The 24,632-nt window shown below is 40.8% G+C and overlaps 1 protein-coding gene across 4 annotated transcripts in view; it reads right to left on the reverse strand.

Annotated features, from left to right (window-relative positions):
* The window catches only part of cntnap2a (contactin associated protein 2a), a 393,831-nt gene that overhangs the window by 195,437 nt on the left and 173,762 nt on the right, over positions 1-24,632 (reverse strand). For all 4 annotated transcript variants that reach the window (XM_074622116.1, XM_074622115.1, XM_074622117.1 and 1 more), the window contains one exon: positions 13,588-13,781. In XM_074622116.1, coding sequence (XP_074478217.1) covers positions 13,588-13,781 — 194 coding nt within the window. The remainder of the gene's footprint in view (positions 1-13,587; positions 13,782-24,632) is intronic.

Below are 24,632 nucleotides of genomic sequence, written 5' to 3' on the forward strand. Positions count from 1 at the left end.
TCAGAGACTTAAGTGATCAATTCAAGTCTAATAGCACTACAACACTTGTCCCACTAGACAAGCTGCGTCTGCCCTCCTTCCAACAAACCAAAGCAGTTTGTGAATCCCAAAAGTGGAACATGTTCTAACTTAAATATCCGACTGTGCCTCCCATGGGCGGTTTTATGTTATTCATGTCCCTTGCCTGAAACTATGTGTCGGTAAATTACAGCAAATGGGAACAGGCCTTACTGAAGAAAAAACAGTTGTCTCGATGGGAGGGATTTTTCTCTTCTGGTATACCACTTATTGACACTTTGCTCACAGTATAAAAATCCTGGGCTACAAAGTCAATCAAGCCTCCCAATAGGGCGGAGACCACAACCAAGTTCTGCTGCAGGCAGATGCTAAATGGACTTTTGATCTGGATCTACAGCTCCAGACGGTTTTGAATGGATGCTCTCCCTCTTCCCGACAATTTCTTGTTGGTAATAAAAGTATTAGGACTGTCAATCAATTAATCGCATGAATGTCCACAGTTAATCGCAATTAATTGCAAATTAATCACATTTTTTATCTGTTCAAAATGCACATTAAAGGAAGATTTGTCAAGTATTTAATACTGTTATCAACATGGGAGAGTGCAAATATGCTTGCTTTATGCAAATGTATGTATATATTTATTATTGGAAATTAATTAACAACACAAAACAATGACAATTATTGTCCAGAAACCCTCACAGGTACTGCATTTAGCATAAACAAATATGCTCAAATCATAACATGGCAAACTCAAGCCCAACAGACAACAACAGCTGACAGTGTGTCAGTGTGCTGACTTTACTATGACTTGCCCAAAACTGCATGTGATTATCCTGTGGGCATGTCTGTAAAGGGGAGACTCGTGGGTACCCATAGAACCCATTTTCATTCACATATCTTGAGGTAAGAGGTCAAGGGACCCCTTTTCGAAATGGCCATGCCAATTGTTCCTCGCCAAAATTTTGCGTAAGTTTGGAGCGTCATTCAGCATCCTTCTCAAAAAAGCTCGTATGAAATGGTTGATACCAATGGATTCCTTTTTTTTTTTTTTGTTTCATGTGATGCCAGTATTTTCACAAACTGAGCCTGCTACAACCTCTGAAATATCGGCAGCACGTCAGATTTGTAAGTGGTTAATTAAAAATCACAAGTTGCGTTCATATGTTAAAGAAATTAGTGGCGTTAAAATATATTAGTGTTAACGCGTTATTATCACGTTAACTTTGACAGCCCTAGAACGTATAATCCTAAAATATGTAATTTCTTCTAATCACTGTATCCTCCTAGTAGCTTTTGATATCATTGATATTATGTTGTCTATTCCAGTGGAGAGCTCACATCCTGTCTCCTGTTTTCCTCATTTCTACAGTCCTCCATTACTCTCCAATGCTATCTGAGGAAGAACACTGAGCTTGAACTGCACATCTGCACATTTCATTATAACCATTTACTTTATGTTCATCTTTTTGCATTTTTTGTTGATTTCTGTGCATCAAACGCTTTTTAATACACATTAAGTATTTGTGCAAGCAAGGTGTTTCCAATGTTCCCTCTGGAGCTGGTCCATTATTATAACCCCCCTTTGTATCCGTTATAGCCCATGTGCCGAAGCGTTGCTATTCAGTTCAGTTTCTCATTAACTGCTCTCACCTGCTAAAAGGAGCTGGTGACAAAAGGGAACTGCAATCCTTTTCTTTGCTTCACACACACTATTAGCTGAAAAATGAGGAACACTTCCAGAACATTTCATGCTAATACTTTTCTTTGCACCTCCATTTTTTGGATAATTAATTACTGTGGAGTAATGGAAAGAAAGGAAGAAAGGTCTGTAAAAATCAAGGAACATTTTAGCATCACACCATCATCAGTATTTCACCCGTCTAACTTCACAAAATTATCATTGGTGTGCAAAATATGCCCCTGCACTGAATTAAATTTTACAGAGAGAGAGAGAGAGAGAGAGAGAGACACACACCCACACACACACATACACACACACAAAGAATAGAGCTTTAAGAGCCCATTACTCAGACTGTGAACATTTGGCACCTTCTCTCCCCTCTGCTCACCAGGGACCAACACTGATGGAGTGAAGACTGCCTCTCTGGCTCTGCCATAAAACCCCACACACACACCACACGGAGCTAAGCCGCCGTGTTTGTGTACGTGCATGCGTCTGCGCCTGCTAACAACTCATTATTTGTGAGTGTATGTGTGTTTTGACATGATGTTTTGAGGGGCCAAGCATTTTCACACTCATTCATGTTCGACTCCTCCTCGTGCATCACACCGCCGCCTACCCGGAGCTTTGACATTAGCTTTAAGACCCACGAGAACCATTTGGAAAGAGGGAAGTTCTATTCAGCAAAATGAGTCAGACAGATGGCACTCATCACCAGCAGTCTTGTGGACAAAATACAAAAAGTGGCACCACTTGCACTGTTGCTATAGAAAGGTATTATTTGTCTAAACTTGTCAGTGACGTGTCTTGTCCGCTGACACAAAATGTTCATGTTCACGACCGTACTATTCAAATTTCACAGCAGCCACTCAAGTCGTACCACAGGAGACTTCCATGACTCACTGGGAAGCGTCCTATCTTTTTCAATTCATCATCCTCGTTATTCACACTCAGCAATTTTTAATTTCCATACAACTCTTATCTGGAATGGAGTGAAGTGACGTTAAAGAGGCTGACGTTCAAGTCCTGTGAAGTCACTGCAGCGGATCAAGATATAGAGCCCAAAGTTAGAAGAGACTTTATATCAATGTAGATTAAAAAAAGTAAAAAAAAAAAAAGGCATAAAAGTCATATCCGTGACTGCGAGCAATGCGTTCCTCTGTGGTCTGATTAGTTAAATTCAAACATTTTGGACTTTAATGCTGCATGTAATAATTCCTTTACAACTGCCAACGGCAAATTGGTCAGCATGCCATCGCTGTGAGTGAATGTGTGTGTGCGTGAATGTGTTTCCGTGCATGTGGGTGCCTTGTTGCCTCTTTTGGCAATTTATGTGCTGGGTCAATATGAGTCAGGATCAAACAAGAGGATAACATCTATTAATACACACATCAAACTGAATGCTAAACCTCTTAAAGATCCTGCATTAATATCAAATGAGTGCACCTCATTTCCTCTGACGTAAATTATCTCTTTTGATCCCCTCCCCAATCCATTTTATCAGCTGGTACCAGTTACTGTTTGGGGGGTAGCTATTAGGAGTGAGGGAAAAATCGATACAGCTTAGTATTGCGATATTTTTGGGTGGGAATATTGTACTGATACACAAACGTCAAGTATTGATCTTTTATTACATGAACTATTAAAGTGTTAACAATTTGACAGCCCACACACTATTCTCTCTTTTAGAGATTGTAGATCATATGAAACTAGAAAACCTAAAGAATCGTGTCATGTTAGCTTGTCGGTAAGAACGCTAAACGCTTTAAAGTTACGCTAATTTTTGGCGAGGAAAAACTGGCATTTTCAAAGGATACCCTTGACATCTCACCTCAAGATATGTGAATGTAAACTCTGAGATGAACAGAGTGACAACTGTATCTTATTAGATAAAAACAAATGTTGACAAACTGCATAATTTGCAGTTGAAAGAAGGTGTTTAAAATCGCAATGAGATTGTATCGTGACTTAAGTATCGTGATAATATCGTATCGTGGGGCTTCTGGTGATTCCCACCCCTAGTATGGGTCATCTCCATTTGTGACCTGAGTCATTATGCAGCGTTTTGGAAACCACATGGCTTTGAGTTCAACAACGCATGGTTGAATGTAGTGTGCAATATTTGCGTAACATTTTGTAATGGATGCTTATCTCCAGAATAAATAATAATCAGTAAGAAAATAGGCATTCAAGTTTACTTTGACGGAACAACAATGGCTTATTGTTTCTCTTGTGTTACTGGAAAAAGCAATTAGCGTCACTGATGTGAAGCAGCACTTAGATAGAACCACTAATGTGGTCAACTTAAACAATAGCAGGAGTATGAAGGTTTGGGCTGTTTGAAATGATTCCTAGATGAGTTAATGAAAGGCTATCATTATTCAAACATCGGAGGCGTTTCTTAACAGTTGCACTGGATGTGGTTGCTGCGCTGGATTGTGCAGCTACAGTATAATTAGAGCAAAGAAATTAGTCAACATTTCTGTTTACATAATATCTCCCTTTCTCCTACTCCTGATACTATCACAGCTAAGCCAACACTTCATTCTCTCTCCCACTCACACAAACATGCTTTTTTATTCAGAAGCTTCACAGGGAAAGGTAAATGGTCCACTCATCATAAGTGAACCTTAAAAAAATATCTTTGTGATATGAAGATTAAATTAAAACAAATACATAGAAAGCATAGTAGAAAGCAAAGTGAAACAACAGTGTAGTCGCACTCCTGCTGAGATCTGGAGCACTCCTCCTGATCACTCAATTACAAGCTGACATTTAGCAAGCGGCAGATTCACCAGCTAAATGTGAATTTATGAGCGAGGCATTTGGTCCTTCATAACACGGGTCTCCCCAGAATATGTGGGTATGATGGAGCTATGTGCCTATCTAACTATAAAGTGAAGAATCTCTGTCTGTTTCTGTTTCTGTGTGTCCTTCACATATCTCGAGAACCGCTCATCTGATCTACCTCACCCTTGGCGGGTGTATTGTTGGGGACGAAAGGGAGTGCAGTGTCGATTGTGGTGCAATTTGACCAGATGGTGGCACTATAACAACAATCTTTACGTTTTGGCCTGTAACTTAGGACCCCTAACTCTCAGAGACAAAATTATTATTTTCCTGGATTCTGTGGGCCTAGACAAATCTATGTAATCGTCACCATATTTAGTAAAGAACAATCTCTGGACCAAGCGGAAAATATTTTTTTTTTTGGATTTTGATGTTCTATACAGTTTTGCTAATATAGCTGAAAATGTCTCCTGAACGCTTTGTGCTATTGTGACCACATTTGGTGGACATATGTAGATATGATGTCTGAGTGGCCATGACAAATTTGGTGCCACCTGGCCAATAAGTAGGTGGTGCTGTAGCACCATCATTAAACTTTATATCTGTCTGTCTGTGCATATGACTTTCCTTATCTCGAGAACCGTTCATCCAATCAACTTCTCACTTGGCGGGCATAAGCAGCCGTACTGTGGTTCTTGACAATGCTGCAAGCAAAACTTATGGGTGCCAAACACTCAGTCTGTTCAGGACAGGCACTGCACTAGTTTCAAGAAGGTGCATTATCAATATATTGTGCGTAATTCCTGCTAAAATTGCACGAAAACCAGCTGTTGGGTGTTTCAATAGTAGTTTGCCTTTGCAACCAAATGGCCCTTAGACATACCTGAAACTAGTCTGTTGTTATACTTATATGTTGTATACTTATGCATGTATACATACAAAGTTTATATCATTATAAGAAAGACTTTTAGTTGCTTTTATTCTTCTATTAAAGTGTCTAAGACTGTAGCCCAAGAGAGAGAACGTTTTAATTCCAGACCACTTCCCTGCATCTTCATATACGCCTCTCCTTTATGAGCACTTTAATATATACAGTATATGCAAGATATTTTGAGCACTCCTTTTATCTTTGTTTTTACACTAACCATTTTATTCATTGTTCCTTGCTTTGTTGTTGTCTCTCTGGTCCCTTGCACTAATGTACACTTACTTCCCTCCTAATGTAAACCCTCTAGATAAAAGTGTCAGCCAAATGCCTAAATGGAAATGTATGAGGCACTTGATGTCTGTATTTAATCAGATGCAAAAACGCGGAGGGTGGTTTAAATCTTACAACTGGGAAAATCGCTCAAGTTCAAAAAGTCAGCTCTGCACTTTCATTCTTCTTGTTGCTTTTCTTTCTCAGACCTGACTGTGAAATATCACAGATAAATAAATCAAGCTGGAGGCAGGTAAATACATTTACTCCAGCACAAGTGCAGTGTTGCGGAATTAGACACAACAGCGTATGGAGGAGGAGGCGGCCGCCAGAGCTTCGTTACAATCTCAGCCGACAGAGAAGTCCATTGGCTGGGCTGGCTCGTTCCGCAGCTGGTGACAGGTGGGATGTTTGTGCGGCAGAGCGATGTAGACGACAACGAACTTCACTGTGCTCAGTTTCTATCTGCCGCTGTGCTCTCGCAGTATTCTGTATATAAGAAGTGGACATAGTCACCATGACATCACCCATTGGTTTGTGGACTGCCGTTTTGAAGCCTCAAGTTTGACATTTTGTCCGTTGCCATCTTGATTTTTGACCGTCATCGTCTTGTTTTTTTGCAACCAGAAGTGACACAAAAGGGTGGATCTAGGTACAACCGAACGTTGAAAAAGACATTTGTAAGCAACTAAAAAGGTTATAATTAACTTTCATGAACTGAAAACACACTGTGAAAGGGTTAAGGTTGTAAGACGTAACATAGACAACTCCCAGATTGGTAGCGCTCTGTCAATCACAAGGTAGCCATACCCTAAAGCATACCCTATATCGTCTATTTGACTCTAAATGGGACCATAATTCACTAAATGAACATCATGCTGTATTAAAGAAGACTTGAAACTAGCGACTGAGACCATAAACTAATGTTTACAATGTTTACTGAGGTCATAAATCAAGTGAGAAGTAGGGTCATTGTCTCATAGGCTTCACTTTTCAGACCCCGGAGTTGCCCACTGATTCTGGCTTGTGTACAGCTCTCTGGAAGTTCGAAATGATCTACATAATAACTCACTCCAGTGCGATATAATACTGGTCAATACCAACTCATCTCTGCTGAAAATAAATTCCATAAACATGCCACCACCGGCGGCAGTCCTTGTGGAAAGTACCCATAAAAAGAGTGGCCTTGGAGCGGTCTGGAAGGCACTCTGCACAATGCTTTCTGGTTGATGTAGGATATTTAGAGATATAGGGAAATCTACAGCCTTTTTCTCAGTTTTATCTGGCCATAAGTCACCAATTTTTTAAATAATTGCACGTCTACTATGTGACCTAGTTTTAAGAAATGGCCCGGTGAAATCCAGCAGTGAAATTCTTCTTTGTAAGACACCGGGAAATAGAAGTGTTAATCTCACAACATGTGAAGATTCCAAACAGTGATACGACTGTATGATATTGGTTAGATTAATAGACCTGTCAGAGTTTTGGGTGACTATAATTCACTTGCATTATGCCCTGCTTTTTTCAAGCATGGACCAAAGTGGCTCACAGGCCAGCTGACAAGATAACAAGGTCAGTAATGTGTTTCCAAGCACAGAGGCTTGAAGAATTATTGGTGCCCTATGCCACTGTTAATCACAAAGATCCCAGTTTCTCTATGATGCTGATTTACAGTAAAATATTTATTTTATGTCTTGTGTTTTTCCCCCCACTGCATTGTTTTGCTCTGAGGTAATTGCTGTTAAGTGCCAGTATATCTTGGTGAATATTAGCAACATGCATCATATACGGTATTTACAGGTGTAGCCTCCTTGTTTACAGCATAGTCATGCACTATTTCTCCTATGTGTATAATTAAGGTAAGTAAGTATCTAACCCCTGACACCAACCAAGACACACACATGTAGAATATGAATGCAATCTCTAACCCTGTGCTGCCTACACAAAGTTCATAGAGACACACGTAAAAGGAAAATGACAAAGAGATGTAATAATAATATAACAAATTATGGAAAAAAAAAAAACAGTCGCATGAAGGGAGTTTTGGGTGGCAGGAACTTATTATATATTTAAGTATAGTCCAAAGAACAGAAATCACATTTTTCATTGGTCCAGTGAGAAACCATTATTAACATGCCCCCGTTTGATCCTGTGTCGGTTTAAGATGTGCAGCACTGTCTGTGCTAGATTATTGGATACATACATTACTGTCAACTGACCTGGCTGGTCTACATGCAGCTGCAAGCTTCTCATCCACATTAATAAACAATCTGACAGGGCCTGCTGGCATTATCTGAAGAAGAGTTATGGTAAACAAGTGTGTGGAAGGAAAATGTGACTTAAAATGTTTAAGGTAATTGAGTTTTAATGTGCAGACAGTCACAGAATTCACTGGACACCACATTTAGCCTTTAATGTCCCCCCTGAGACACACAATAGATCATGATGCTGTAACTGTGGAATCAAAGTCTGACACTAAAACTGACAAAAAGATGATCACTTGACAGGTTTCCAAGACATTCACCTCGATGACAAATTGTTATCTGTCATTGAGTACTCCAAGTTTCTAAAACGCATGTTCTATAATCTTTGCAGCTGCCACTATTTTATGAGTGAAGGTTTTCAGAGGATGCGTAAGAAAGTAAATCAATGATTTTTTCTTTCATTTTATTTATTGAAATCATTGCCAAAGTGCAATTTGGCAAACAAAAAAATACATATTGTTAAAGTACCATGTGGACAAACACGTTTTTGTCTTCAATGCTACTCACCAAATCATAGTCATTAAGGTCTAACAAACATATTAAATGTATTTTGTACCTCCTAAAACATTTTTTGAGAGATTTAAACCCTAATTCTTTGCATTTGCTTGTTGTCTTCTTCTTCTCTTTTGTCACATTGCTGCATTTTAAGTGCATTACTGCCAGCTACTATTACCAACTTCTGTAGCAGGCACAACTGTGTATCAAGTCACTATAGGCTGGGATGATTCATTGACCTAATCGACGTCATTGATAACAAAAATACGTCGATTTGCATAACGCGTGTCACAAGAATGGCTGTGCCCGGTCAAACCATGCATTCCCCCAGAAACCTAGCTCTGTAAACTCTGCAAAAACTCTGCGTTTGTCAAGACGGCAATCGCAGCAAGACAGCATCGTCCTGTTTACTTTTTGTCCCCACCAGAGCATGATATATTAGGATTATCAACACGTGGAATTTGTTTCTGTGTTTCTGTTAGTAGTCACTTAAAATTGATTTTCTAAATGATTCTTCATCACCCCCATGTTAAAAGTAACTTCTGCAGTAACCGCCGCTGCTAACATAACGTTACACACACGTATCATCTAACGTTGGGATTCTGCTGTTTGATATTTTCTGTTTACTTAAACGACCCTGTTTGACTGAGAAAATGGCTTTAAATAACGTTACCGACTGTTGTTTCTGTCTGTGAATCGTTTCAATTATTTCCCTTGTCCCACACTGATGCAAAAATACATTTGCCAGTGATTATCTTATCTGCATATTACTCCACTGATGAAATCCATCCATGTCATAACCAGTTTAAGTTTTAAGTTGAGTACTTAAGTAAAAATACTGATTCAGTTCAGGGTTGCTGTGACATATAGTGATTAAATTAATCTGTGTGTCACAGCAATCCTTTCTGATTTTGAGGTCCAATATTTTTCTGATCATGCATCTAACAAAGTCTATTATCTTTTTAGGTCTATTATCTTGTTACATTTGTTTGTTTTTAAGACAAAAGGATTTAATAAAATATTGAAATATTAATCTGACAATTTTGTGATATTAATTTGGGGTAAATTAATTGTTATATTAATCTGGAATTTAAAAAAAAGTATCTTTAGAATAATCAATAGATTAGTTGTTTATATTAGTTGTAAACATGTCATAATTGACTAATTGAAAAAAAAATAATCGCTAGATTAATTGCCAAAAAAATGTGCCTCCTGGTAAAACACAAGATACAAACAATATCGACTTGCTACTCAACACATTGGTCTATCGCAAACTAATGGTTAAAAACTTGACTCTCCATTTACTGTAATAATTAGATGAGAACTCAGTCAGATATTATCTATTCACAAATCCATTGCATCTTCCATTACAGCCAATGAGTCCCCTTATAAGTATGATTATTGTGTAACTGATTAATTCAAGTTTGCAAGTATTGGCAGTCTCTTAGGCATTGTCCTCTATTCGACCAGTTTTAATTATCACAGTAATTCATCAGTGTCTTTGCGACTCCTCAGTAGTACATTAGTGAGGAATTAAAACATTATTTTTTTCACAAAACCAATACTGCGGCTGCCAGGCCATTACCAACTATCCTCCCCAGTGACACAGTCACAACGGTTCAGCTTAGCATCGACGCTATTGCTGTGACTGAAAGTCGCCCTATAAGTCTGGCAGTGAAAGAGTTAAGCCATCAATGTGGAGTAACGGCTGGCGGTGATTGGTGGCAAAATGTTCCTGAATAGAACCTTCATGCATAAGACTGCAGGACAGGTGGTTTTCTCTCTGGGGATCGCTGTGTGAACCTCATCCAGTGGTGAATGGGATTGAGCCGAATGTGATTGAATGGGCTGAAACAGGGCCTGATGGCAGCAGCGTGTGTGTGTGTGTGTGTGTGAAACATTAAGATGGCTTAAGCACCCTACCGTCCCAACTCGTCCCTTTGATCAATAGCACTGATAGCTCCAATATTATCACCACTTACATTCACAAAAAAGGTCTAATCTTTAGCTTTAGTAGGAGTAGAAGTGTGTGTGCATGCATGTAGATTGCTGCAATCCCAAAGCCTCTTCTAAATCAGGCAAGAGACAGAGAGAAACAAATGGCTCTGGGTTTTTGCTTGTTACTGCACTGGGGGGTTATTGATGGTGTATGCCCAGTTTAAAATCATTGGCTCTGTATTTGTTTACATAAGCAATATTTTGAATTGCACTGGCGATAAATTAAAAAGCAATATATGTGTCATACATCGAGGCAAAACAGAAGAAAAAAAGTCGGCTATAGTTACAAATACACCCGAGATGAATGTGTTTTGGAGTATTTGCAGAAATATTAAAGGCAATGAATCAGGGTTAATGGCAGAAGGAAAACACTTCTGAATAAATAATAATCGGCAAACAATTATGATGCAGCACACACAAACAACAGCTTCATTTACTTTCAACTGTAAACGATCCATATTTGTCATTGCATCCCGTCCTAACAGTACTAAAAGAGAGAATAATGATGAAGCCATTTGGGGCTGAATGCAGCTTAATACCCACGGACAAAAATGCACACATGCAGAAAAACAAACACTTGGCACATTTGCGTTTGAAAACACCCGCTAACTAGAGCTTTTAATTCTGTGGCAGGTAAACAAGATTCTTCACGTCGGATCTTCTCGTACAGAAAGTGTGATGGTGCACATGAATCTTTATTGAGGTCTTTGTATGTTTTAAGTAGAGGACATGCCCACTGCCAACACATTACTTTTCTTGCCCTGTCAGCAGAGGTAGAAAAGCTTGAATTGCACAGCAGCGTTTCAGGAGTAAAATTTAAGATACAGAGTCCGTTCAAACATACTCTGCCCGGAATTACGCCTGTCAGGAAACATTCAAGAAGCTGCATTAGTGAAAAGCTTATGTTAATATATTCGGCTATAGGATGTTCATGTCATGATTAGAACATATGTTGTGTCAGTGGCTGCTGAGAGGGCAAGCATTGGGCTCCACTTCTATTTAACAATTTACTTGTCAGTGAACGCTAACCCTAGATTAGTAAAAATGCATCTTCTCCCAGTCGATTAGACTGTTGTCAGGCTATTAGATAGGCGTTATCAGTCTTTACAAGCCCCATAGATGTGGACCAATAGGGGCCTACTACACCCACAAGTAGGTTTTATCATCTAGAATCACCAGAAGAAGGTAAAAAAGAACACGACAGCCACAAAACACAGGGTTCTCGCCCAGGAGACTGGGCATTGTTGTGAAACCAACAATGTGTATTTGTCGTTATGTTCAATGTTCAATGTTTTTCCCTAAACTTAACTAGTTTTTTTGCCTAAACCTAAATAAGTTGTAGCTTTGTTGCCTAAACCTAAAAAAAACCTTTTTGTTTCTGTTCAATACGTGATGTTTCATTCGGTATTACAACATGTTAGAACGTGTTGCTTTTAAGTTTCACTTTCACTTTTACAACATAGTAGGCATAGTAGGCCCCTAATGACCCACATCTATGGTGCTTAGAGTGACTGATAACATCTATTTAATGACCTGATAACAGTCAAATCGAGTACTTCTGCTTGGTTATTTTTTATTTTATTTATTTCAGCATTTTGGAAAATAAATTTGCCCTTATCAGATTTATCACACTTAGTAACATTCTGATATGTGGTGTATTTTCAGAAACAGGAGTCAACAGGGTCAGCTTCTGTTTATTCCATCTGTTTTTAAAGCTTTTACATCTCAATGCAGATGCTTACATGTATGTATGGTCTGTTTTTAATGTTTTTTTTTTTTTACTAGCTTTCCTTTTAATGTATGCTGTGTGCTCCTATACAGTATGTCCTTCATGTTGTTTTTCTGCTTTTGTATATCTCGTTTGTTAGCCTTTTTGCTTAATCTGATACATTTACAGTGCGCAGGATCTGACGGTATTGAGCAGTGAGGTTGCAGATGACAACCAACTGAAACTTCTCCTGGGTGCTAAGCGTGTAGGAGAACTACAGTGGCCGACGCAAAAACGTGAATGGCCCTATCTAGAACCAGTGTTTGGTTTGTCCGTTCCGGGCTACTGTAGAAACATGGCGGATGGCTCCGTGAAGAGAACCTGCTCCGTATGTAGATATTCACGGCTCATTCTAAGGTAACGAAAACACTTCTTTTCAGATTATTGCACACTGAAGAAAACATACTTATTAATATTATATTCCATTTCTGCCAATAGATCCCCCTAAACGCTACGCACTGTTCCTTTATTGTGTGTTGTATCTGACCAATAAAGTAAAGTGGAGGGACTGGGGGGATAAAATATATTCTGTCTCCACCGGTGGAGATAAACAAGCAAACAGCCTCCCCCCTTTTACTCCCAGGTTTTAAATTTATGCTGACTAGCTTGGTGTATCAACGTTATTCATGACAGGGCTATTCTTCTCTCCTCTCCTCTCCTCTTGCTGAAAGCCCATCTGTTATCACCTGTAGCCCTTCACCATGCAGCAACAGCGAACAGTGTGGGCCTTTAACCCATAAGCTAATGATCACGGATTGTCAGTTGCCCCACTCAAGTGCTTGCTAAGTGCGGTGACGGAGGTCTGTTGGTTTGAAATAAGCGAGGCACAGTAGGCAATATCGCCACAGAAAGATCACATCAATGTCAAGGAATAAAGCGCTAATGGCTCATTTCCACATGTTGTCCTTAGACTGTATTTTCCATCTAGAACCCAACAGTGCTTGAATGAGGTCCGTGGTTGCGATATAACACTTGGTAAAATCGGAGCTAATTAGTTGATGAATATTTATGCGCACCACACTGTGGCACTCCCACACAAGGTTTTCTGCTCTGGGTTATGTGAACGTGGAAAGAAAGCCTTCACATTTTAATGATAATGTGGATAGGCATGTGGATAAGCATTTCATTTCCTTTTCTATCATAATAAAATATTCCCCTTCTGATCAGTCCTTTAACCACATACATCTTGACTGATACCTTCATTGTTACACTGAAAAACATTATAATACAAAACAATATGATTATTATATAAAACTGTAGCTTTGTCTTTGATGGTCTTATTGTTTTAGTTCCCCATCTAATAGCCTGTGTCCATGGCTTATATGCACACACATACTATATACACCTGCACACATATTTCTTGTTCACTCACCCAAATGTTTCCGTCTTGGTGATATGGTTTCCAGTTCCTTCCTGTGTCGCTGTAGAGGAGACGGTAACGCGTTGTCCAATCGGAGCTGCTGTAGCGGCCCTGCGTTGCTATGGCGCTCACCTGCTTTCTGGAGCCCAGGTCCACCTGTAGCCACTGGTAATGGTCACTGTCCAGAGGTGACCATCCGCCAGCACCTGCAGAGACAGGGACATTTTATAATGAGTGAGATGTCAAAGTTCGTCTATCTTATATCCGTTTAACAGTATGTGTGTGAAGTAAAATGGCTAGGCCCTGGTATAATTAAATACAGTGAATAGTAGCAAAGAGTAGGAAATACCAGTATATCTTATTAGCAAAGACTGCCTGTTGCACATGCAGGCTGAGCACCAAGACCGGCAGAGAAGCAGCATGGTCCTGCCATAATGACATTTTACAAAGAGAATGTGGAGTTACACGGTTATAGTCCCTCCTATTATTAATGGTCAGTGTCCAGCAGAGAGGAGCCCATTTGCTCCAAGACTGGCACTGGAATAGCGTATACACTCTTCCTCAGTATCATATAATTATTCACCGTCCAGCACAGCAGGGCACCTCAACTTCTAGAGGAACGGCATTAGTATGTATGACATTCCAGGGTGGACTCCTTTTTTTAATATTGATATGCAAGACACAATATGACATTTAAGAAATGCTGTGGAGTCCACAGAACTACAGATATGTTCAGTTGCAGCTCAGAAGCACAAAGTGGCCAAGAATGAAACCCACAGTTAGAACATGAGCAGAACATTACTAATGATTATGTATGATATGATCCAGCCTAGTTGCACAGCAACTGTTTGTGAAATAGTCACGAAATTTAATGTATTGATTTGTGTACATAGACACAAATTTCAAATTTGTTTGTGATGGTCAGCACCAAATCAATTTCGTATGTAATTTACGTATAAGTGAACCAGGAAGTATAAAGAGCAGCAAACGCCACGTAGGGAGGAGGTCTGGGTGGATTGGTTTGGGTCGAAAAACACAGGACTTTCATCCAGGAGACCTGGATTTTCCTAAACCTAACTAAGTAGTTTGTTGCCTAAGCCTAACCAAGTCAAACTATTCCTAAACCTAACTAAGTAGTTTTATTTTGAAAAGACCTGAGCGGAAATTGACTCGTGCGTAATGTGTTGCTGGACATTTATAGGAAAAAGCATAAAAAATACGTTGTTGAAAGTTGTGCTTAGCGTCACGAAAAAAAAGGGAAATTCGTGTGTCTATGTACACGAATCAAATAGATTACATTTCATGACTGCTTCACGAGCTGCCGTGAGACTATGTTGCATGATCTGTTACTGATGATCATCACAAAGTACTTACAGAGTAAAACAGGAATGAGACTGAATGTATATAAGTCAAAAGGCAAACACTGTCAAGCACAAACAGAACCCACTTCATGCTGACAGTTACATATGGTTATCTGCGCTTATTTCCAGCTAAGCACTGGTTCAAAATGCGCATCCTTGAGTGTAGATTAAAGTGATATTTCACTCCGGTGGAACATGCATAGTTTCTTTTTTTTTTTATAAAAACAGGGAATTACTTTAAATCTTGGGAGTGAAATTAGGTGACCTCCTATTTACCTTATGCACATAGTTTAGCAGATTGTCAAATATGTACAAAGACACAGCTCCTTGAAGTTGAAGGTTTATGATCTCCTATACAGGGGAGGTGCACTAAAGTTGGAAAACATTTCTACCAAGGTGAAATATTGCTTTGAAGAAAATGACTATCTCTGAAAGCATCAAAGGGGAGCGTTTCAATGTTATTTTCCCATGGCTACAGTGTCGACTGTGGGAATAGATGGCTGCGTTTGTATCGTAATCCTCTCAGTGGCAGTCTGCGTCCTTGTCCTAGCCTCAAACCTCATGGCTCTGCCTTCATTGCCAGACAAATGTGTCCTCCAAAAGTTGCCCCCCTTTCACACCTCCAGGTGTCTACCTGAGACGGGGGGCAAAACTCCCCTGGACCTCGGGGGTTAAATGAGCCGTCGGTTAAATGTTGCAGAAACAAAAGAGCGAGGCGACGGCTTGACAGAAGAGAAATAAGAATGCTGGACGGGATCCCACTGACCTGATTCCATCTGCCATTAGAAATTAAGAGAAAAAAAACAAACGTGCGATGCCAACATTGTAAGCGGGCTACTGTGGGAGCAGTCAAAAACGAAGAATAAGAAGAGAATGCATGCAGAGAGCGCACTAGAGTGCATAAAACAGATGTAGGGACTAGTGCGCACACACTTACACACACACACACCAAGCACCGGAAATGTATCAGTGCAACAAACAGCCGAGCCTGTGACAGAATGCGACTGTGAAATGATTATCGGGAAGAGTGGGTGGTGGATGGACTGCGAACTGGCCATGTCACGGCCGTCTTCTTTGATTCTCTGTGATGGATTTTTTTTTCTTCCAAAAGGACACAAATACAGATAAAAAAGTGACGGGCTGAAAGCACAAGTGAAGGAGAATGACTGATTTAAAAATGACAGAGAGAGAACAGAACCATGGGGACAAAGTGAGAGAGATAACGAGACCAAGAAAGTACGAGAGAGTGGGGGAGGAGCACCAAGCGTAATGGAGGAGTCATGAGAGATGATAGTCATATGATAAAATAAAGGGTGAGGCAGTTTGCGATGTATCCCCCCCCCCTGGCAAAAATCCTATATCTTATCCAATTACAGAGCCATTACACTCCAGCCCCGGCCTTGACAGATAACCAGGCCCGTATCAGTGGAAACGTCAATACCTCAAAAAACACGTTGCAGCAAAGCCATTCCCTTGGGGGGATAAAACACTATCAAAAGGGGGAAGAGGGCGGAGGGAATGGAAGGGGAGGCATTGGGTTTGTGAGGGGCGGGGTGATAGTGATAGTAAACAGACAGTAAACAGAAAATAAAGATTAAGAAAGCAAGCTGAGTGGACAATGACCAAGGCGGTGTGACGCCGTGAACAAGATCGAGGACGCGGTGTCAAAAGGATGACAAGAAGGAGTGTGTTGAGGGGGGTGACAGGCGACGGGAGGAGGCAGAAAAATGGAAACGAGGGCGAGTAAGAGAGATGGATGAGGTGAGGAGAAGAGGGAGTGATGAGAGAGGGTTTTATGGCTTTGGTAGATAGCATTCGGATGGGATGGAAAAAAAAAAAAAGAACAAAAAGGAGCAATGTGGTTATGGTAAAGAAGGTGATGGATGAGGCCAAAAGTGAAGAGGGGAGGACGAGCAGAGCGGAGGGAAAAAGGATGAGAAAGAGATAAACTGAACCCATTCAACACATTGGAAAAGGGGACAACATCAACGGAGAGTTAGACTGCAGGTGGGCTCAAATGACGTGGAACAGAAAGCAAAGATTAGAAAAGTTATAGGACAAATAGAAGAAAGTGAGAGAGAAACGGTTAGAACACATGTGCAATGTATTTGGCCTTCTACTGCACATTCCTCAATAACAGTGAGGCAGGTATGCTGCTAAAAGATTTCAGTGTCAGTTCATCTGAAAGTGAAGCCAAGATGTGTGGCTCCATTTCTGTATACAGTATATCCTCAAACACTCTACTGACATACCCGTTTTGATGCCAAATACCAGATATGAAATTGTATTTCTTCAAAAATGGATCCATCCAGGGCAGGCTGACCTGGCATGCTGTTCTTCATACACCCCCCCCCCCCCGCCCTGCTTCATAATCACACACATTCACACTGCTAAAGTGCAAATACAATTCTTTACTGTTGTCACTGAGTAGTTTTTGCATTGCCAGATTTATCTCCACACTTCGTTTTAGCGCTGTGACAGCGCTGGAGTGAGGTCTGGCTGAACCCGTTATAATTTCACACTAAGGGAAAAAAAAACAACACTCTGGGTAGTGTGTGTTTCTTTAAAACCAATCATAATCTGTCTGAAATAGACAGCTTATATGCACAGTCTGCATCCTGCGAGTCAGACTAGTCACTGAGAAACAAAGCAAGCAGTTTTTGCACATTGTTCAAGGCCACTTAAATCGTCGTTACCGGTCGGTATATTCTCTACCCTGCAGTGCTACAGCCACAGTGACCACTCTCACAGCACTGGAATTTGCACTGAGCTGCATTGGTATGTGTCATCATGACCAGACATCATGTGTGCCTGTTCTACACCTCAGCCACTTCACACTTCCCCTCCGGGGCCCCTGCAACGCTTGAGAACTTTCCAAATCTTCTATTCTCCATCCGTCTACCAGATGCCCTCAGGATTGTCCCGCCAGTCCCCGTCACCTGCAGACACCTGCAGACACCTGCTGACACCTGTCTCTCATTCCTGATCAGCCTCAATCTGCACATATTAGTGCCCTCTAACCAGAGTCTGAAATTCACTTTTTTCACTGCCTGCCACTGTGGCAGGCAAGTAGCTTTTTGACTCAGAAATTGTATCTGCCACTTTTGAAATCTATACACTTAATCAAGGAATAACAATTTAGATCTGATGTCGTTCAATGTTCGATATATTTTATATAAAAATCATATGCGTGGTGAATTCCAGTGTTTGAATTACACCATAACTTCAGGGGGAGCCCTATTTTTTGTGGGTGGAAGGGTACTGTACACGGTACTGTATAGTACTTTGTTATTGTCATCTATGGTGATTATTTGCATAAAAAACACACTACTCAAATGATTATGATTATTTTAATATTTGTTTTGATTTTAAAAAATCTTGGCATTGGTAGTTTTAATGATGTATTATAAGCTGCTTAGAGCCAGTGTTAAGAAGTTAAACAGCTCATAATTCTCTCTAATATACATTTTATATTACTGTAAAAACATCTCCTTCCAACAATTGGATTTCTTTCAAGTTCTCTCCAAAAAATACATTTTACGAGATTACATTTGCACACATCATGATAACGTTGTAATTTACCTTCACCCAAAAGTAATTTTTACTGAGCAAAGCTTGAACACCTCATAATGCAATGGCACCTCCGTTAATTTTAATAGCTCCGTTATTTAGCCAAGCAGGACTATGCTGCCCACCAGCAGCTAACAGGTGACATTACTAATTCTCCTCCTGCTGATGTCAACATAGTGTTGTAGCATTATCAGGGAAAAAATAGGGTGTGTCTCTTCAGGTTTAGTAGAAGTAGCACCATGCTATTGAGCACTCTTTTTCTCTCCGCCGTGACTCCAGTAACCAAACTGAAACATGATACAGCTTGTGTATGCGTCATTGTCATGCGTAACTGTCAGAAAGCATGGAAGAAGAATCAATAGAGACATGACATGCCAAGGAATTGGAAAACTAGGATGGGAATGCTTGGGAGGGGAATTGAGAATCGGTTCCACTGGGAACCGAGTGGCGGATGGCCTGATGATTTTATCTGGCAATGCCAACTTTTACTTTTACTTTTCAGCCTGCATCTTGTTCCTGACCCGTTCCTGTTCACCATAGATTATTTCTAGTATAGTTCCTGTTCTGACTGTGAGTCTGCATCTGGGTCTTCTTCCAAATGATGAGAAAATGACATATGATCAAGTCCAGTTGAGTCCATTTTGAGAACATCCATACACCCATGAGTTTGAAGACTTTCAGAACAGTTCATAATACTACGAGAGATGATTTTACTGGAAAGGTATCATGGCAACAATCATTTGATCATGTGCCTAGAACAATCCCAAACTAAACATTAGAATTATGGCATTCACGTTACAATATAATGTACAAAAAATACACACTACTTCATTGGTCAGCTCGGTGCAATGCTTGAGGATGCTGCATTGTGTTTTGTATCAAAAGTTGAGCCAGGTTCGACTTTTTTGACAGATAACTCTGCCTTTCTTTGACGGAGCTAAACCTCGCAATCTCACCGAAATAAATGAGGCGACTGCGTTTTAGAAGAAGTGCTTCTGTCAGTCTGATCATGACTTAAAGGGGTGAATGAAAGGACAGGGTAATGGTTAGGGAAAAAGGGGTTGAAGTGGACGGATGGAGCAGAAGGCATGTTAGGGTTACAGGGTTATTAGAAGTAACAGATGGAAATGAGAGAGGGACAGATAGATTGAAAAGTCCAGAGACGTAAAGGTTCAAAAGATCGTGAAAGTGATGGCAGGCATCTGGGAAAGACGGACTAAAAAAAGCAATGAGAAAAGAGAGCTGTGGGCTAAAGAGCTCAATGTTTGGGGTCAGAGGAGGAACAAGGGACATGGATAAAGGATGTGGGGAGCAAAAAAAAAAAGAAGGCACCAGAGAAGTGAGCAAATGCTGTCATTGATTGGAGGGCAAGGAAGAAGGGCTGCAAAAAGAACAGGTGAGAGGAGGAGGGGCGGCTTGACAGAGGTTAGGAGTGGGGTGAAGAGTGATATATATATAAAAAAAGAACAGAGGTGCAGTGAAAGGTGAAAGCCTGAGGGAGAAAGGGGAGAAGCGAGAAGAGGTTGACAGAATAAAGTGGAGATGGAGGAGGCTGGCGACGGGGGGATTGGAAGGTGAGAGAGAGTGAGTGTGAGCGAACAGGAGCATCGACGAGGAAAGAAAGGGGTGGAGAAAGGGGAGGGGAGGAGCGTCGGGGGACTGTCGCCGTTCTCTCACCTGTCACACACACAGATGTTCGGGGAGGAGAGGAGGAGCAGGAGGAGGATAGGGGAGAGAACAGGGGGAGCGGAGAAGGTCAAAGAAACCACCTTTGAGGAAGAGACGAAGAAAAGGAGAAAGGCAAGATCAGGAGATAGAGCTCAGGACAAAGGATGGAGAATAAGTACAATCCGAGAGGAAGATGGAGAGAATAAAGCACTGAAAGTAAAGAAGGCTCAAAGTAGAGGAGCACTGCCACCCAGATTTTTCTCCATTGAAGCTGAGAAAAGTCTTGAAAGTGCTGCTGATACCTGGTTGCTTTGTGAATAATAGACACTCAAAGCATCAATGTATGTGTTTATTTTAAACACTAGCGCAGTGCTGTTTGGAGCACATGCCCGTTCAGAATGGGCCCATTGCTCGGCTCATGAAGGTACTACTTGCAGCGTTGTCGAGAACGGATAATGCTAGAACGGATGATCCGGTAGGACAAATGGTTAAGAGTTAAGATTGCCTATTGGTCAGGGGACAGGTAGCGCATGCGCATAACCATCCGGACCATCTATTCTAGCACCAACTGTTGAGAACAGCTCATGGCATGTTGACTCCAGGTAAGTGAAGACGAGTTCAGTTGTAACGCCGGAAACACACCAAGCAGCAGTGAAGTGCAGCCTGCAGTGAACTGCCATGGAATGTCTATGGAAAGCTGCGGTGGACGGTCCGAACTCAGCGAACTGCGGCCGTTTTATTCCGCGGCGAAGTGCGGCCAAACTAAAAGTTGGGGAAGGTTTAACTTTTGGCAGCGAATTGCGGCCGGAGAATCCTGTAACTCCTGTGACATGTTGACCTATGTTACACAATTTTTTTCCCCGCCTGGAACACATGAACACGCGAACACGCCTCCCAGCCTCAGAAAAATGGAATTATTGTGACGTTAGGTTACATACATTCAGCAGCAAAAGTGAACTGCGATCAATGAGCCGCGGCCTTTAAAGGACCACTGCGGACGTCAAGCTCTACTCAGTCCAGTCAGACAGACAGAGATTCCTTGCTTTATAAGATGTGAAGTCTACATCGAGGTATTCAGTGAAGGGATGAAATGATGAGAAAAAAAATGGGAAAAAAAATATATAGATGTCATTTATTTTGTCCAAATCATATGGTGCTGGTTTATTGATTAGTCTGCAACATTTTTGATAATTTATATTTTTTTTCAATCTGTAATCAACCAAAAATACCAAATATTCACTGGTTTAGCTTCCTGAATGTGAGAACTTGGTGCTGTCTCCTATTCTATATAATTGTAAATTGAAAACTTAAAGTTTTGAACTGTCGTGGGCATTTTTTTTCGCAATTAGTTTGATGCTTTATAAACTAAACAATTAATGGATGAATACAAAATAACATTAATTAATAATGGCCCCTGTCGGACTGATCGAACATCCTTTAATGAACATAGAAAAGTAGAAATCCAATCAGATTTTTTCACACTAGGGAAATTCCCTGGTATTGATGATATACCTTAGCAATTTATCAGTCCTTTCTGCAATGGCTTAAAAGCTGTCTGTACGGAACCACATGGCTACTCTATAATATATAATGCATTTGAATTGGGACTAATTCTAACACTGACGCCGGCATTTTAAGCAAACAGGATGTTAGAAATCAGATTAATCTGCTACCTGAAAGCTACCCCTGGTGAAAATGTCCCTGTGCTGTGCCCTTGGAAGGCAATTCACACAGAGAGGCTCCTTCTGAGATAAAAGGAGCCGACCGGGACCGAAACACGTGGCTGGAGGTTCTCCAAGCTTGCAAAACAAGGTTTAAGCTATCTGCGATGACACAGATAACCCTGCAGTGGTGGCACAGTCGGAGCGTGTGTTACAGTGGAATCCTACGGACATCAGTACTGATTATTACCACAAATATTCTCATAAGACTGCCAATGAATCGATGTACTAACAGAGATGTGCTGACTGAGCAAAAGCAGGGGAACGTAGTGGATAGAAAATCAAACCAGGAAGTGCCCTCTGGGAAACTGTCAGCTAACGGGTGGATATTTTTCTTGTGTCGCATCTCATACATCTAAGTTCACACTGTTCAAGAAACCCTGGGCTATGAGTCATTAGACCAGACCACGACCAAAGGTATGGAAGCTCCCTTTGGTTGCATTGAGTTTAAATCAAACAGTGTTGCTGCACTGTCTCAGCCGTCTTTTCTCTCCTCTGTTCGTCTCTTGTTAGGCTGTCAAGTCGACTCCCCCATGCTGTTGTTGTTTTTTTTAGATATAGATGATCAGAGCTCGCCTAACTGGACAAGTCACAGGGTTGTGCATCGCCCCCGAGTGAATGTGAAAACCACCCCGATTTGACTGTTATCAGGCCATTAAATGGGCATTATCAGTTGCTATAAACACCATAGATTTGGGTCATCAGGGGCATACTGCTCCTACTAGGTTGTAAAGTGAAAGTGAAACTTAAAAGCAACACGTTTTAACATGTAAAACTGAATGAAATGTTACATTTTGAACACAAACAAAAAGGCTTCTTTAGGTTTAGGCAATAAAACTACAACTTCTTTAAGTTTTCGCAAAAAACTGCAACCTCTTTAGGTTTAGGCAAAAAAAACCCTGCAACTTCTTTAGGTTTATGCAACAAAACTACAACTTCTTTAGGTTTAGGCAAAAAAACTACAACTTATTTAGGTTTAGGTATCAAAACTACAACTTCTTTAGGTTTAGGCAACACATCTACAACTTTTTTATGTTTAGGCAAAAAAACTACAACTTCTTTACATTTAGGCAATAAACTGTTAAGTTTAGGGAAAAACATTGTGTTTTGGGTTAAAATAGCTACGAACACAAAGAAAACTACACATTGTTGGTTTCACACGCGATGCAAACTCCGATCTTCTGGGTGAAAATCCTGTGTTTTATGTCCCATCCATCTTCCCCGACCTCCGTACCATATTGAGTTTCACACTGTCTATACTACAGCGCTAGACTACGGACACTAGAGGTCGCTGTCGTGTTCATTTATACCGTCTTTCGTTGAATAGATGATAAAACTTAGTGGGTGTAGTAGGCCCCTATTGACCCACATCTATAGGGCTTATAGACACAGATAAAGCTTATTTAATAGCCTGACAATAGTCTAATTGGCTGTGAAAACATACATACAGCATAGTATGTAGTTACAATGTGAACATAGAGTGGAGTGTGAACATCTTTGTGTGCAATGATGACAAAGATGACTTCAACTTGTACAGTGCAGCAGGGAAATGGAAAGTAGGAGGTTTAATTCAACTGCCTGACTGGGTACAGTAAATGGCTTTTACAGTACCGATGGTAGAAAATGAGTCAGACGGGAGGAAAAAAGTGAAGAGAAGCAGAAAGAGCAACAAAAGGAACAACAGAGGAAGTGAAAATGTGTGAGAGAGTACAAAAAAAGGGGAGATTTTTTAAAACACAGAAGGAAAAGACCTGAGTTCTGAGAGTGAGTAATGGAGACACAGTGTGATTTTTTGGGACGAGTGACGAGCAGCCGCTGACAGGCATGACACACAGACAAAAGTGACAGCGGCAAAGCAGAGCATCAAACAAGAGAACATCTCTCCTTTGTCTTACTGTCAGTGTGGGAGCGTGCGTGGGTGGGCGCGTACACATGACAGAATTCGCTCCTGCGCATGCGGGTTTAAACACTTTCACGGCTCGTGGTGCGTCGCCTTTATGTCTTGTGTGTTCCAGCCCCCGAGAGAACATGTGAGAGTATCTTTATCAAAGTTGCCGCTTTTCATAACAACCACAGCCGCATTAACAGAAAGTATAACATCTTAATTAATTAAGATGCAAGGCCGCCGGAAGAAAGGAGCAGAGAGAAAACAGCTGGTTAGCCCTCTGCTAGTACTTCATCTTTCTGTCATGGAGCAAAGGGAGCGGATGAAGACAGAGTAATTTAATTAGGAGCGGACCGCCATTATCGATGGATGACTGCAATGACTAGAGACATCAAACAACTTTGCCAGGCGACGGAGAGTGAAAAGCAATGCATGAAAGGGGAGGGGGAAATGTGGTTAATTGTGCAGCGCAGTCGTATACTGCAGTATTGTGACATTCTTTGTTTGAATAAGGAGTGCAACTTTTTTAAACTTTTGAAAAAGTTTGAAAAGTGTAAATCGGGGTGGAGATGTGAATGAAGAAAAAAAAAATAGATAATGAGATCTGCGATGAAAGAGGGGGACAAGATGAGAAAATGGAGTGTGGGATTGAGAATGTTACTGTAGAAAATAGAAAGTATGAAGAGGGAAAATGAGATGGGAGAGGAAGAAAAGGGGAGACAAGGATGTGATGGAGGGCAGAGCGGAGGAGAGAGAAACACAGAAGAAGAGGAGGAGAAAAGAAAATGGAATTTAAAGATCAGTGGCCACGTGTTTGTGATTAGCCACCCAATCTCATGCTTGGCCATGTCT

This window comes from Sebastes fasciatus, chromosome 21, assembly GCF_043250625.1.
Source record: "Sebastes fasciatus isolate fSebFas1 chromosome 21, fSebFas1.pri, whole genome shotgun sequence".
Classification (NCBI taxonomy): domain Eukaryota; kingdom Metazoa; phylum Chordata; class Actinopteri; order Perciformes; family Sebastidae; genus Sebastes; species Sebastes fasciatus.